The 16,008-nt window shown below is 46.4% G+C and overlaps 1 protein-coding gene across 2 annotated transcripts; it reads right to left on the bottom strand.

The window, feature by feature from the left end:
- Window positions 1-2,637: 2,637 nt before the first annotated feature.
- On the bottom strand, window positions 2,638-15,500 carry U2AF1 (U2 small nuclear RNA auxiliary factor 1). Of its 2 annotated transcripts, none has more exons than XM_030835515.2 (8): window positions 15,360-15,500; window positions 11,858-11,945; window positions 9,349-9,415; window positions 5,067-5,116; window positions 4,816-4,914; window positions 4,120-4,253; window positions 3,949-4,041; window positions 2,638-2,919 (listed from the first exon to the last, which is right to left on the bottom strand). In XM_030835515.2, exons 1-8 carry the CDS (start codon window positions 15,401-15,403, stop codon window positions 2,781-2,783), a joined length of 714 nt encoding a protein of 237 aa, XP_030691375.1. In that variant the 5' UTR covers window positions 15,404-15,500; the 3' UTR covers window positions 2,638-2,780. The 2 variants fall into 2 exon arrangements, with proteins under 2 accessions (XP_030691375.1, XP_030691374.1); XM_030835514.2 differs by lacking the exon at window positions 9,349-9,415 and adding an exon at window positions 8,466-8,532.
- Window positions 15,501-16,008: the final 508 nt, after the last annotated feature.

The following is a 16,008-nucleotide window of genomic DNA, read 5'->3' as shown; positions in this document are numbered from 1 at the left end:
CCGGACGCACAGCCTCAGCGGCCATGGCTCACGGGCCCAGCCGCTCCGCGGCACGTGGGATCTTCCTGGACCGGGGCACGAACCCGCGTCCCCTGCATCGGCAGACGGACTCCCAACCACTGCGCCACCAGGGAAGCCCCTGAATAGACTTTTAAAAAAGAAAAATCATTTGCTGCTTCATCCCCTTTTGGTAAATAAGGACTCCTGAACTGAGAAGGGAAAAAGTGATACTGCAGTGACCACACCAGCAACCCTTTCTCCAATACTATCTTGTTCAAAGGAAGTGAATTTTCTCCAGTCGATAGTGGTGGTGACCTCAAACACCAATGTTTGAAATATTTAAAATGATTTTCAACTATTATATATATACACATGCATAGGGTAAGCTTGCTATACGTGTGTCAAAACAGCAAGCAAAAAAACAAAGGCTGTAAAAGTTAATTGAAGTAATTCAACACAACTGTTGAATTAAACGTGTTGATACCGTGTTTGAGTTTGTTTCAGCAGCTGTTCTCTATTTGGTTTCAGTCTTAATATACATCGTGTAATATTCAGGACAAGAAACTTTTCCAGTAATATTTGGGCCCGTCCTCATTACAAATCAATTATTTCAAGTGGTTTTAAAAAAAATAAATTTATTTACTTATTTTTGGCTGCGTTGGGTCTTTGTTGCTGCGCACAGGCTTTCTCTAGTTGTGGCGAGCGGGCTTCTCGTTGTGGTGGCTTCTCTTGTTGCGGAGCACGGGCTCTAGGCACGCGGGCTCAGTAGTTGTGGCTCGTGGGCTCTAGAGCGCAGGCTCAGTAGTTGTGGTGAAAGGGCTTAGCTGCGCTGCAGCATGTGGGATCTTCCCAGACCACGGCTCGAACCCATGTCCCCTGCACTGGAAGGCGGAGTCTGAACCGCTGCACCGCCAGGGAAGCTCCCCCCCATTTTTATAAAATAAAAATCCCCTTGGACCTGGCTGCTACCACCTTTACTTGGGCTTATCTACTGAGCTGCTCCTTGCTGACGTGGGTAGGTCCAAGCATGCCCAAACCAGTGGCAACACGGGGCAGCTTCAGGCCCAAACTGCCCTCAACGGCCTTTCACTCCAGACCTGCATTAGGGTGTGGAGGGCGGGGCAGCAGGGTTCCTTTCCCTTTACTTTGTAAGCTCCTCTTTCTGACTTTGGTGAAAAAGTTTTCAAGACACTTAAAAAAAAAAAGTCTACTTATTTTTGGCTGCAACGGGTCTTAGTTGCCGCACGCGGGATCTTTCACTGCGGCGTGTGGGTTCTGTAGTTGTGGCACACGGGCTCTCTCGTTGAGGCACGCGAGCTCAGTAGTTGTGGCACGCGGGCTTAGTTGCCCCGTGGCATGTGAGATCTTAGTTCCCCGAGCAGGGCTCGAACCTGAGTCCCCTGCGTTGGAAGGTGGATTCTTAACCACTGGACCACCAGGGATCTTCATTTACTTTTGAAACTAGAGACTTTCACAGGAAAAGGTGACTCTAATCAAAGTTAAGAAATACAAATTAAAAATTGTCACGCTGCCTCCTTCAGATGCAGTGGAAATGACTCAGTAATTTCTACAACTCTGACGAAACTTAGATAGAAAATCTGAAGTACTGGTACAGACTCTTTTGCGAGTATGAAAACTGATTTAAAGATAACTTCCTAGACCACCGACTCAAAGTGCCACTTTATCCAAAATCATCTGCCTACTACTGCAAAAAAACAAAAAAACCCCAAAATTTCAACACTGCAAACCTGAACAAAACTAACATAATCACTAAATCACTTTTCATAATTTATCAGATAAAAGCTGACTTCCATGAAACAAACTGGTCAGGGAAGTAATGTCTCCCTGCACTCAGCAGGCACACCTCTCAGGAATGGCTAAGAGGGTCGGACGCCTGCGGGCAACTGTGCTTGGGGCTGTCTTGAGGAAACACGGGGATGCCACGCAGTGCCGTGTGCTGGTCACCTGGAAGCGTGTTTCGGTTTGCCTTTGGGTAAGACATTCTCTTAAGAGGATCTCTGTGCCCTCAGCCGAGGCGCAGCCACGGCAGGAGCCGGGACACGACTCCACGGCTGCCCTGAGTCACACTGCCCTGCGTTGCCATGACGAAGATGGTTTGGGAAGGTGACACCAGACAGGAGGGTTCTGCCGAGGCAGATGTGATCACAGGGCTTGTGCTCCTGTCCCTTAGTGGTTTACGACGCAGCCATCAGTCGGTGAAACAGAAACGCGAGTGCCTGAGCGCATCCCCGTGTTATATGCCACCCGTGCCTCAGGACACAAGGCAGCCCTTGGGGCAGAACTAGAAGCTCACGGATAAGAACCCAACACTGCAGGCTCCACGGACTGCGCTTGGTCGAGATCAAGTTTCCTGCAGACGCCAGCGCAGTCTGCAGGGCTTCCACTCCAGTCTGCTGACAGCTTCGGGAGAGAAACACTGGATTACCTGTTAACGTGCAGATGGCAGGAAACAGGCCTTTTTCGCACATGAGTTTTCCCTTAACCGGTAGGTGTGTCATTTATACGCGAAGTGCCTGATGTAATACCTTCACCTCAAGGGCTGATGATGTATGCACAGGTCTGTAAAGGAAGAGACTGGAAACAAAGACTTGGCACAAGAAATCAGTCACACAGGAATTCTGTATCACTACAAATTTTATTCAGAAACCCATCTTTGTTTTTTTTGTTGTTTTTTTTAAAAAAACTCCCATTATGAACTGGCTCGGTCAACCAACGACGGACGACGCTTCCCAGCAGACACGCGGCAAGAACAGCACGGCTCAGAATCGCCCAGACCTCTCTCGGTCTCTCGACCGCCTCCTGTCGCGTTCCCGTCCCCCGCCGCCACCACCGCCGCCGCCGCGGCCACGGTCTCTAGACCGAGAGCGACGCTCCCGAGAGCGGGACCGCGACCTATGCCTGCAAGCAAGGACAGAAAAGGACACCGTGGCACCCACACCGCAGCACGCAACATACAGGACGGGGGGACTGACACGTCTGAACACTGCAGCTCATCGCGCCGATGAGGCCAACAAAGGAGAAAAATGCTGCCGATGAAGCCACAAGCTGGAGCTGTAAGATGTGCCCTCGTCTCAGACGATAAGTGTCAGGGATAAAAAGGGGCACCTGAAGACTGAAGAGCTACGCCATCTTCTCTATCATATCCTCCTGTGGCGCCAACTCAAACAGCTGGGGGAAACCCTAATCCAGAGTGAACGGGACATACACACCCCTCACTCCACATCTGACCCCAGTTTCAGGTCCCGTCCCAGCCAAGCCGCCGCCCTGACACGTACGCAGCTCAGCGACGGTGTCCGTCGGGCCTGCTGTGGGTGAGGGGAGGCCAGGGTTCTTTTTCTCCTACGCTTCTTTTTGTTGACAATGAAACAATCACCAGTAAGGTCTGCATTTCCAAATGTTTGTTTGACAGGAGAGGGATGAGAATCCCTCTGGGGTCAGAACTCAGTGATCTGAGTAGGAGAAGAGACTCGTCACACTGACACCTTGGCCTTTTCTCTGCTTGGTGACACGACCACCTGCACTTAAGCAACAGGACCAGACACGTAACGGTGCCCAACTGTCGGTGGTCCATAGGGTGGTGCCCCCGCCCCCAGCCAAAGAAACCTGCCCAAGCCAATAAAAACCAAGAAACCCCAATGGAAATAGGCAGCACATAAAGGAAGTCCAGATATCTGAGAACACCGTGTAAACAAACCTAATTTTAGTGGTCACCAGCTTAAAGGTTCCCTCAGTTATTAAGGTTTGATCTCGACCTGACGAGGAAGCCGTGTGTGCGTGGAAAATGTCCTTCAAAGAGTACATGTTATATTTTAAAATATGCACTACATTCTAAGCAGTGCCTTTTAAAGAGAAATGACACGAAGGCCAAGCTTTACTTGAAAACAGTATTTTGGTTAAGAAACAGTCACGGTTCACTCGAGTACTCACTTCTTACGGCGGCGCCCGTACAACTCCCGCCGCAGCTCCCGAGAGATGGGCTTCAGGTGCATGAAGTTGCAGAAGCCTCCCCGTGTGCACTCCCTGTGGGAGAACAGACGGGGTCATGTGGTGCGTGCCCCCCACCCGCCCAGGGCGCCCCTGGGGCCTGCACACACCTACCCCATCTCGTACTGGCGGCAGCAGGCTTCTCTGAAGTCGGTCACAGGGGAGAGCTCGGCGTGGATCGGCTGGCCATTAAACCAGCGGTTGTTCAGGTCAATCACGGCCTTTTCCGCATCTTCTTCACGGCGAAACTGAAAAGACAAGGCAAAAACGTTGCCGCCCACACCTCAATGACAAACGTCTTCAACTACTGACTCAACTATGCGTCACTGCTCACAGGTAAAGTAATTCAGATGGGATAAAGTAATTCGGGTGGGATAATGTCGGACAGCAATTTAAGAACCAGCCCACCCTTTATTTACAATGAGTTAATTTTGCTACGGTCCAAGCTCATGCCATGTATGTTGCCATGGTTTTCAAATTCAACTGGTTAAAAGAACACGTCATGATTTATGCAGGCAATGAAAGCTTTTTATTTTAAAAAAGGGGTGGGGGGGGAGAAGAAACCGAACATATAAACCAGCTTCTTCTCCCCAGTCCAACAGCCGCTAACCAACAGCTGAAGACACCCGCCGACCGGGGCCCTCCCTGCGCCTTCCCGGCACCCGCAGGCCGGCCACCGGACCCAAGCCGCAGCCAACGAGGGCCGGTCAGCGCATCGAATTCATGGACAGGGCCGAGCACGTGGAACTTCGAGGCTAGCGGCTAAGGGCACTAACCCTTCCTCAGCCTCACCTGCCGTCTCACTCCTACCTTGACATACACGTTCCCAACAAGGTGGTCTCCGAGGTTGTCGCAGACGTTCATCTCCTCCACCTCCCCGTACTTCTCCTCCATTTCTGTGAAAACCTCCTGAAGGGAGGACAGTGGTTTGAGGATCACAACAGAAATAAAAGAGTAACTGAACATAACTCACGTTTAGGCATTTTTATTAATGGAGAAAAGTCCTAATTCCATATACAGAGGGTGAACAACAGGTCAGTGGGTTTCAGTCAACAGCTCACCTCAAAAAATTCATCATAGTGTTCCTGCATCTCGACATCGCTCACAGCACCTGTGAACAACAGAAATCTTGCTGGTTAGAGCAGGGAACCGTGACTGAGACAGCTCTGTGCTTAAACTCAAACTGCTACATAACACACATCAGATTATCTAGAGAGAAAACGAGAGCTGCGTTCTACTGGAGACTGAAGACACTGCATTACACAGCCACTTGTTAAAATTTTAAAGTGTGGTGAGATTTTTAAATGCCCCTTATGACAATCTCAATTCTGGCTATTAAAATGTTAAAATCACAACAAGTTTTAATCAGCATCAAAGGGCCAACATTTTCAGAAAGTGTGAGGAAAAGGTTGACTCTCAAATTAAGAAACTTTTAAGTGAAAATTTTCTTCCTTTTTAGATTTAAGATACAGGCCAAGTAATCACACTGATTTTTTTCCTTTCCTTTATTAGGTTAAAATGAAAGCTGAAATCAGGGTAAATGATTAAAAGCTTATGTTCCTGACTAGTTTCTTTTACCAATTAGCAGCCACACAAAATGTCATTAAAGTTCTTTCTGATGCGATTAAAACCCAAATGACCGAAAATAAAGACTCAGTAGGATAATTACCAAATTCAATTACAGTATTTTGAACGCCCTCTTTCACATAAAGGGAAAGTTACAATGCTTCGTTGAAGAAAGCATTATTTTCTATTTCAAACTATTTTCATCAAGTTTATTCTTCATAATTCACATGCACTAAGTGAAATCAAGTCAGTTCTGTGGATAGATTTTGCAAATTTACATTCTATCCTCATCATCCTCCTACCAAATCTTACCATCAAACTCTAACGTTCTCTGAACCTAACTCTGAGAAAGCACAAAGCTGGTGTGTCAGTAAACTGATGTTCCAAACAGCCAGACCGGGGAGTGGCTTCGAGGCTGGGACAGCCTGTCTTTAATTGTCACCTTCCACAAGCCACCTCCTGGACTGGCGGCCCCCTCTGGGCACCCGCCAAGGGCGCTGGGCTGTGGCCATGGGCTCTATCCACACTGCGCTGCCTGCGAGTCCCGAGCTCGCTGGAAAACTTTTTACCTCAAGGATAAGAACTAACTTCAGTTTTTGATCCTGACAATGATTTAAGTTCACTTTCTTGCCACTGGAGTTGGGCGGGGGGGGGGTGTCCCTGCATTTTAGTTATTTTTGAATTTCTAGGAATCCAGCTTGCATCAGAACACAGAACTTACTGAATGCATTAGGCAACAATGGCTACTCGACAGCTCGTGTCGATTTAAAAGCTATCGTGACCGTACCTTCTTCCCTGACCAGAAATCAAGTTCTAAACAACAGAAAAGCTAGTCAAGTGAAACCCATTCCAAGGGCAGATTTTAATGTTTACAATTTCCTTCTCCACATTAGAAAAAATGAGAAGACAGAAAATATTTACACACTCAAAAAGTTTTAGCAATACTGAGAATCAAATTTTGGTGGCTGTTAAAATACTGGCTATATTCTTAGAATTCCTATTCTGTTACCATATAACAGAATATCGTATTTTAAAATTTATGTAAAGTTCATATTTTAAAATGCTTGATGGTGGGCATATCTCATCTCCTATACTCTGGTTAAAATTTCTGAGTCAATCAAAATGACCTAAAAGGCAGAGATGAGTGATTAAAAAACTGTTCAATTAAGAAAGTATTTACACGACTCAATATATTTTAAATAAGTACCCAGTTTTCTTACAGAAACGCTCTTAAACTGGGGTTCATTTTTGAGCTTAATCAGAGCAGAGATAGCTTATTTTTCTACAGATAAAAGGGTACGTTAAAAAGAGCCAGTAATTTTAGGAAACTGATGAACCTAGCTAAATTGTAGAATCAGAATTGTGTTTAATTTGTACAATCTGGACCCCAGAATTGTAGTCTTTAGTACAGCTAAACTTTTATTTTGTAGCATATGCAAAACAAGAGTCCTGTGAATCGCAAATACAGACACAGAGAACTAATCCAACATTCTTCTGTCAATAAAGCATACGCATCCCCGAAAAAACAAGCAGGGCAAAGAGTGATTAACTGTCATAACTCAGTCATCTACTTCTCATTCATTTCTACCCCAGGGTAGGGCTGTTACAAAATTATTTAATCAGTCCATAGAGAAACAGTTTCTTCCACCCATTGATCTTATTTCTTTAAATAACAGAAAACCAGGTATTTTAAATCAAGGGCTACCAAGTAAATCCTGCTACCATCAGATTCAGGGAAAGAAATTAATTCTCTATCAGGTCAGCATTAGCGTCGAAAAACATTTAGTGTCTCGGCAGGAAAAATATACCAGTCCCTCCCCTGCAGACACAGGCACCGTGCACGCACACACACGGAACTGGAAGGCCTCCCAGTCTGGGGCCAGCTTGAGGAGGTGGTGGCTGCTGGGACCATTTCACCCACTGTAGGTCACCCTATAAACTGAGGGGTTCCGGGCCAAGGGTGTGTTTGATCCAGGTTTGTGGCTATCCAAAGGTACCTCGTGGTATTATTCTGTGATCTAGTTTTTACAGCTTCAAAACAAACTGGTGAATGAGAAGCATCTACCCTTTGGTCTGGACCCCTTGATTTTAACACGAGTCCAGGATGTTCGTTTCAGCTTATCCTCAGATGACTAAATTCACTCCACGGTGAATTTCAACAGCTGTAAAACTTAACTTTCCAGAGATAGTAGTATTTCTCCTGTTCCCCAAAAGATACCCCTCAGTAAATACCACATCCATAACTCAAATTCAGCATCTCCCTTACCTGAAGGAACCAGTAACGTCTACTGAATGCCCAGTCTAGAGCTATTCCCTACCAAGGATCCTTTATTTCCCAAATGTAATAAACTAACTCCTGAAGTCGGAAATACCTACATAAAGTATCTGATGAAGACAGGAGTCCACACAGGACTGGTGTTGCACTCGGGTCAGTGCAACTTGGAGGACCCTCCTTGGGAAACATTCTCAGAACAGTGCTCTCACAGTTAAAAGCATGATCTCCAAAATGGAGTTTAAGGGGAAAAAAGTCTAATAAGAAATAAAATCTGAAAAACAATTTCAGAACAATTTTTTTTAAGTCAGAGAAACTTTCCCTGTCAGCGGGAAGAGCGTGCACACACACACCCCCGGATGACGGCCAAGGGGCCGGAAGGGAGAGCAGCAGCGCCATGCTCTTGTCAAGGGCACCCTCTCCAGTCACTTTTTCCTTCCTAAATAAGTGGGCACGAGTTCCAATCTCAAACAGAGCTTTCCATGGGGTCAGTGGGACACAAGCTCTCGACACCTCTAGTGAAAGGTGGTCCTTGACACTACAGCGGCAGACCAGATGGAGTTGACGCTGAGCTCTGACACGCAAGCCCAGGGAACCAGGGAAGGAACTTGTATGAACTTACAGCGCAAACCGTCAGCAGACTGGGAAGAGTTTTGAGGGTTACGGTAAATGTTCAAGAGGGCAATGGTCTGAAATACAAAACGCAACAACTTTATATCATGGAAAATTAAATGTAAACACTTAACCGGTTTCCTGTGGCGATCACTTCAGTCAAGACCCAGTGCTGAAAAAAGAGCAAGTTATTTTCTTTCGAAGCAGAGGTGTTCTCTCTTAGTTGGTGGCTGTCGTGGAGCGCCCTGACACTGCGATGCAACAGAGATCCCATGACATGTTCATATTGTATTTCTGTCACAGACTGTAAAAATTCTCCCTTTCGAAGCTCCAATCCAGTTAAGAATGCAAACAACTCGGCAGGCTACTACCAAAATATTCCTGTTACAGGAAACTTTTAATGAACAAATGAGAAAGGGTGCCTGTATAAACTGATTAGAGAAATACAATAATTACGTATCATGAAATCTCTACTTCCTAGAGGAAAAAGTATAATGGTGAAATAAAACCCACACTTATTGGGCAACTTACCTTATTAAATCCTAAATATTCCTAAGGTTTTTGATTTCACAGAAAGAACTTAATAATTGCCAGGGGTTCAGTCACTGTGAAGACCAATGACTGGCTGGTGACGTCTGGGTGTCACAGGGCCGGACCCCTCTCGTTAACAAACGTCCACGGTGGGAAGAGGTCCGGCCAGTGACCTCCCGGCCAGCCTGCTGAACGCAGCCAAGTATCAAGTTCTTGCTGTGTGCGCCAAGGACCTCCGGCACCGTGTCCTGTTTGCAACAGCTCTATGTCAGCAGCTCAGAAGCCAACATTATTTGTCTCAATTAAGAGTGGGCTCTTTAACACCATTGTTTTAAAAAAATTTCTCCAACTGTGGGACTTACAGTGTGAGCCGTCAGCCGTCTGTGCACTGTTTTGGGGATTACGATAGATGTTTTGAATCAAGATGGTCTGCGGGGAAAAAAAAATAAAAAGGGGAATTCTACTGGCTGCTGTGCATATATTAGACAATTGCAAAGAGACAACTTGTTTGCAAATGGCTCAACGCCTGCTGTTTGTTTCCTGCAAGTCAGACACTTGTCTTCTGAAGAGTACACCCAAACCATCATATTATGAAAACAGAGTTTGAGCGGTGACTTAGGTCAAGTGACTTAGGTCAAGTCAGCCAGCAACCAAGAAGAAATTGTAATTGTTACTTTGAGTAGTCCCATGTCACTGAAGTGTTTTAAGACACAGTAAATAATAGAACGCTAACATTTCCTCATACTTCAAGCTAGCAGACACTATGATGTCGAAAAAGTCACATTATAATCATATTCCCCATATGAAAAAAATTTTTTTAAACCAAATGCATAAGCCAAGTATATGCAGTCCGTCAAGCTCTCTTGATCTCGTAGGAAACAGGCGCACCCAATGGGCTTCCTAACTCTCATGGACACCTAGCGTATTTACATTTTCTTGGTGGGATCTCTGTTTACATAATACAATAGCTTAAAACATTTGCTCTTTTCCAATCCTTCTTTTAAGGGAAAAAATCCTTTTAGCCCTTGTGCTTTAAGCTGGATGAGGCAGACGTGAAACCTTACATTGTACCGTTCTTCTCAAACTCAAGTTGTCTGAAAAAACAAACCATGTTTAAGTTAGTAGGCTAGCATTACATGAATCTTAATGTCCACATCACTGTAAGAAGCTTAAAAAGAAACCCACACTGAATTATGCTAGATTTACAAGCTGAACCAATAAACCACATGATTTAAGAAAATAAATATTCAGTCTCAACGTGTATCCAGAGCAGTTTTGTAAGTGGTTTCACAGAACCGGCCGCCTCCGCTTCCAGCTGCGGGGTCAAGGGGAATGGTCGTGCGGGTCCCTCAGCCGCAGGTCTGCTCTGGGAAACCCACCTGGGAGCATGCCCGCCAGCCACACAGCACAGCTGTCACCACACAGACCCACCCCCAGGGCCTGGCCTCTCTGCAAGCCACTGATACCGCCCCAAGTCAACCACTTCAGGACTCCGACGTTCCCAAAGCCAACCGCACTTGGTTTTTAACTGGAATCACCAGTGTGTGGCAGCTCTGATGGAAAGCTATATGAGCCCAGTGATCCAACAGGAAATTCATTTTAGCTCTCACTCAGGTCATCTGGCAGTGGCTGTTTAATAATAAAAGAAACTTCACTTAAAGGGAGTAATTCAGTTCCATTAAAATCACAGGTGGTCAGGATTACCTAAAGCCAACCAAACGAATCAAAACAAGATGTTCAAGTGAACACATACACCTGACCCCACCAAACTCTAACGGAATCAGGGCCACTGGCCTAGTGAGGGAGATTTCGTTCATAAACGGAAGCACTTAAAAAAAAATTTCAACAGAAAACGTGAAGCGAATTCTCCAATATTCTGAATTTCAAAAGAGACATGTTCAAAGCTATTAAATTAGAAAATACTGTCTCTTTCTTACAACAACTGACTGACCTTCCTAAACACTTATACACAGTGGTTCTGAGGCTGCATTCAGACTTCACGGGCGGCTTGAAGGAGCTCAAGAGCCCTCAGTCTGGAAAGACTGAAGGATAGATTCTTTTCAAATCCAAACATTCAGGTAAACACGGACAGAAGCTTTCTCTTCCTCCCAGAGGTGCTTTCTCCCTTTAATTCACTGGATCTGTTGCAGGGTGTAAACCCTTGCCTTTTCTTCAATTAGCCAAAAATAAACTATCAAAAATCACCATTTTTGACCGATCTGAACTCACAACATAGCCAAGCCCAAGGTAACAGGCATCTCTCAATTAACTGAACAGACTGGCCACGAATAACTGAAAGTAAATGCCTGTCTTCTAATGTTAACTTTCATTGTTCATGTTTCTAATGACATGATACAACTTGCTGTGTCCTTGGCTGGGGTCTCAGAGGGGACACACCCAGGGGTATTGGAGAGCCCCTGCGTGCACAGTGTGACGGCTCTGCTGACAGTCACACCAGCGTCTCCTCTAAGGGGGCTCCATCCACCTCTACTGCCTGGAGAGCAACAAGCGGAAAGCCAGCTCTGCAGCTACCAGCGCCTGGAGCAGAGGCGAAGGCAGCGCAGGCCCGGCTGCCCCTCCCGGCCCACGCCTGTTAGAGGCAGGGAGGGTGGTCAAGCAGTGAAAACCAGTCACAACCCATAAGTTTTTCTAATGAAAAAAACAGGGAATGGTGCTCTCAGACCTTCCGCTAGGGGTGGTTCACCTGCCTCATTCTCATTAAACAAACACATTTATGAACACAAGTGGAAAATAAAACTACAGAAAAACCCCCCTGCTTATTAACACATGGAAATTAACTGCCTCTGTAAAGTACATTAAGTTTTGATCATTTACATGAAAACGGAAAAAAAAAAGGAAAAACAAACAAACCTGGCTAAAGGTCGGTTTATTGTGCAACCGAGAGCATCTGTCTCCATGACGACATGCTCCAATTTTGAAATAAAATGAACAGTTGACTCTGTAAGGGAAAATAAGAACTGATTATTTTGCTGGGAAGATAACAAATAGATGGAAACATGTCATCAACATGATAAATGCTATCAAACTACGTTTCTTTTACTTCACAAAAACACAGGCACATTGTTTTTACTGGTAATAGGTACCTTCCCATATTTTAGAACTACTCAGCTTCAATTTGCCCCTCTAAAAACATGGTACTCTTTCAATGAAGAACACTCTAATTCTAACCTGCTTCCTCTGCATTGGAATCCCCTCCACTTTCAACTACAGTTGGCCCTTGAACAACACGGGCTCGAACTATGCAGGTCCACTTATATTCAGGTTTTTTAGTCATTAAATCCTATGGTACTGCACGACCCACGGTTGGATGAATCGTAGGATTCGGAACAGCAGACATGGGCTGACTAGAAGTTAAACTCAGACTGGATTATTGACTGTGCAGAGGGTCAGCACCCCAACCTCCACGTGGTTCAAAGGTCAACTGTACTTCTCTATCGTTTCCTCTTAAACTGTATGTTAAGTTAATCTAAAACTGTATTTAACTTAAAACCTATCTGTTCTTTAGTCTTCCACGATGAAATTCTCTCTTGAGGACATCAACACGGTGTAGCGAGGGGTCAAGATCCTGAGTCGGCTACTAGCTGCCTGGACTTGGGCCAGTAGCCAGCCCCTGTCCAGGTCTCAGGAGCCACCTGTAAACTGAGGAAAATGCCAACACGGCACTGTTCCGAGAACCAGAATCAGATGCACCATCTGTGTGCTCATTACACGTAGTCGTTACTATCTAAATAATCACAAAGTCCAGGTTCCCTCACCCAAGACACCAGACCAATAGGAAATTTCCAAAAAGAGGTCCTCCTGGTTTCAATACACTGAAAACAAGCTATTGGGGAACTCCCCCCCGTCTGCAGGAACTACACGAGGCCACCTTCTGTCCCCATAGCGCAAAGCCCTCCTTTAAAAAGCTCCAATACTTGGGCCATCCGGATAAAATCAAAACCAGCACTCCAGCCAGCGTGAGAGCAACGCAAGGTGGCTTGGCATAACCCATCCATGATGAATTATGCACTCTTACCAGGGGGCCCCATTCAAACTTAGACTCGCAGAGGTGGGAAAGTTACCCTGTAGATTCCAGTATTCAGCAAGGGCCACCCAGAGTTAAGGTCAAAGGGCCTCAGTGAAATCTGATGGACCATTAAGGTCAACTAGCCATTGATTTACTATCAGATGGCAATATAAGTGGAAACGTCTAAATGTACCAGGAGAAGAAAATGATTACTACATGTATTTGCAAACTTGTAAGTCTTGCTTCAGATTATTTCACTTGAGTATATAACATTACATCTTCAGGAAGTCACTTGAAAATAAAGAGCTTATTTTAAGAAGATCCCAGAATAGACAAAACCCATCTCAACAATTAATACCCAACTATTCCATATAACTAAAACAACCCTTGGTCCTGTACTTCCAGAGATGACTCTCTTTTCACGATGCCCAGTTAATTACTGAATTTAGTCTATCAGTCAAAACTTTTCTAGTGTGCTCATTAAACTACTGAAATAAAATGATGTAAAACACGTGATTTACTATCACAGAGAAGATATCAGAAAGGCTAATCTATGCTTAGATTTAGAAACTGTCCATAACCTCACATGTGTAATTAGCTAGATATTTTTAATTGGTACAGACCTACATTTTACTTCCAGCTTAAATTGAAAAAAAAAAGAAAATTAAAAGGTTAGCGGGAATCATCATCTTCATTTTTTAGGAGTCGAGATGTTTCCTGGAAACTAAAACCCCGCAAGTCTCCCTGAAATGAGAAACCTAGATTAAATACTCGTTTCCTGAATTACAGCCATGATTTTTACAATACAGCACCAACAGACTGAAATGTGGTTATTTACAGAAGGAATATAAAAAACATTGAAATGAACCTCTGAAGTAAGAGTTTCATAGAGCAAAGAGCGAAGACACCACCTTATGCAGCTTTTTACCAGAACAATGGAAAAACACTGCATGGGACATAAGTCATGGCGCACACTAACATAAGCTCAAGAGTGAAATTAACACTGCACGCTCTTCAGCAAACTCCGAGAAGCCTCTTTTTCCAGCAGAGCTGGCCAATCCATTCAAGATCATGTTCCCCAAGCTGCGGCCTCTGGAGCCACAGCCTTCAGGGCACACACCTCTTCCATAGCACTTAATACATTTTAATGTGTTTTACTTTAGTTATCCTTTACACAATAAGTACCCCCTCACTCCTTGAGTTCCTTGAGAACAAGATCCAAATTTTACCCATCTTTGAGTCCCCAGAGACTGGCCTTGAGTTGACACTCAATTAATGTTTCTGGAGTGAGTATGACTGATGCTTTTGTCTTGTGAGTTTTGCTAGGAAAAAATATAACCCCCTCTTCCAAACAACACAGGAAATTCTAGAATGTGTAAAAGAAGACATTTTACAAGATAGACTGCATCCTGGAAAACAGAAACAATTTAAAGTGTTTGATCAAGTGGTATTGAAACATTATCTATAGCACCCTTAGGAGTTTATCATTAAAAAACATATTCACGTAAGCCCTGTACAGCCCTAAAGAATCCCAAGATGTTAACCATTTATTCAAAGAATAGATTAAGCTTAATCTTTGGGTTTTCAAATAAGAATTATCCTCCAAAATGTCTGGAAACATTTCCTTTAGTCTAAATTTCAGTGAATAAACTGGAAATTAATACGTGGCAAAATCAAAATTATATGTTTTACTTTTAATCTAACAATTGGTTACGAAAGATATACAACCTAATAAAAGAAAAAACACCCATCTTACTATTATATTAGAATTACATCTTAAAGTATTTTAAAATCAGATTATGTCTTTTACGGTTAGTTAAACCCGTAATCTCCAAAATACTTTTTCACATCAAATGTCCTTATGATCAGCCCGATCACCGCTTAACTCACACAAGAGGCTCGTGAAGCGGATAAAACCCTAACAGTTAGGACCCTAAGTTATCTAACGATTTAACGCGGGCGAAGCTTGTACTACCGCTTGCCCGACTCGACATTAAAAGATGAAAGTTGGGGGAATCGTTAATGTTGACAACTTCAGCACAACTCGAGGCGGCTTCCGCGTGCCGGGGTCGCGGGGGCCAGGGTCGCCTGTAGGTGGGCCGCCGAGGAGCCCCCGGCGGGAGAGGCCGCGCCGCCTGAGCGGAAGCCCGCCACCCGCCCGGCCCATCGCCCGCCCGCCCGGGCGCACGAGGCGGCGGCGCGCGACTCCCGAGGCCGGAAGAGCCGCCCGCCCCTCCCCCCGCCGGCCCGCCGGGCCTCCCGCCGCCTCCCGGGCCCCGCCGCCGAGCCTCGCCGCACACCGCCCGCCCCCCTGGCCCGGGACCCCGGCGGCCGGCTCTCACTTACTTGTCTTTCTCGGTGCCGAAGATGGAGGCCAAATACTCCGCCATTTCCCACCCGCCGCCGCGGCCGCCGACACTGGTGCGGGCGCCGACGACCCCTCCCGACGCCCGCGGGAGACGTCACCCGGACGCGACGACTCTCGGCCCACCCCGACGGCCTGGAGGCGCTGCCCAATCGGAAGAGACGCTGCCTGCGCGTGGGCGGGGCTTGGCGCGCGTGAGGCACCGCCCTCGCGGCCCAGGAGCCCGCGCGCCGCCCGCCTGAGTCCCCTCCCGGCGCCCCCTCCTGGCGCTTCCTGCGCTCTCCGGCGGCGCTCCCTGCGATCTCCGGCCACTCTCCCGCGCTCCTCGCGCCACTGCCGAGGCCCTAAGACCCCCGCCGGCGTCCCCCGGTGCCCAGAGAAGCCGAGCGCGCAAACGGCGGTCAAGGAGGAGGAGGCGGCGGACAGCTTCTCCACGCTGTCCCTGGGGCTGGGTCCGGGGCGCGCCTGTCCCGCGCGGGCGGGTTCCGCGGGTTCTCAGCGGGACAGGCGCCCTCTGCCCGCACTTTCCCTTTGGGACCCCCACCGTCTTTCGAACCCTTCCTCCGGGAAGATCCCTCCTCGAGCACCACTCGTAGGCGGGGAGCAAAATCTGGGTGCCCAGCCGTCCCC

The sequence above is a fragment of the Globicephala melas genome, chromosome 4 (assembly GCF_963455315.2).
Source record: "Globicephala melas chromosome 4, mGloMel1.2, whole genome shotgun sequence".
NCBI classification, from domain to species: domain Eukaryota; kingdom Metazoa; phylum Chordata; class Mammalia; order Artiodactyla; family Delphinidae; genus Globicephala; species Globicephala melas.
Note: the sequence above shows the minus strand (reverse complement) of the source record. Positions and strands in the feature narration are given on the sequence as shown.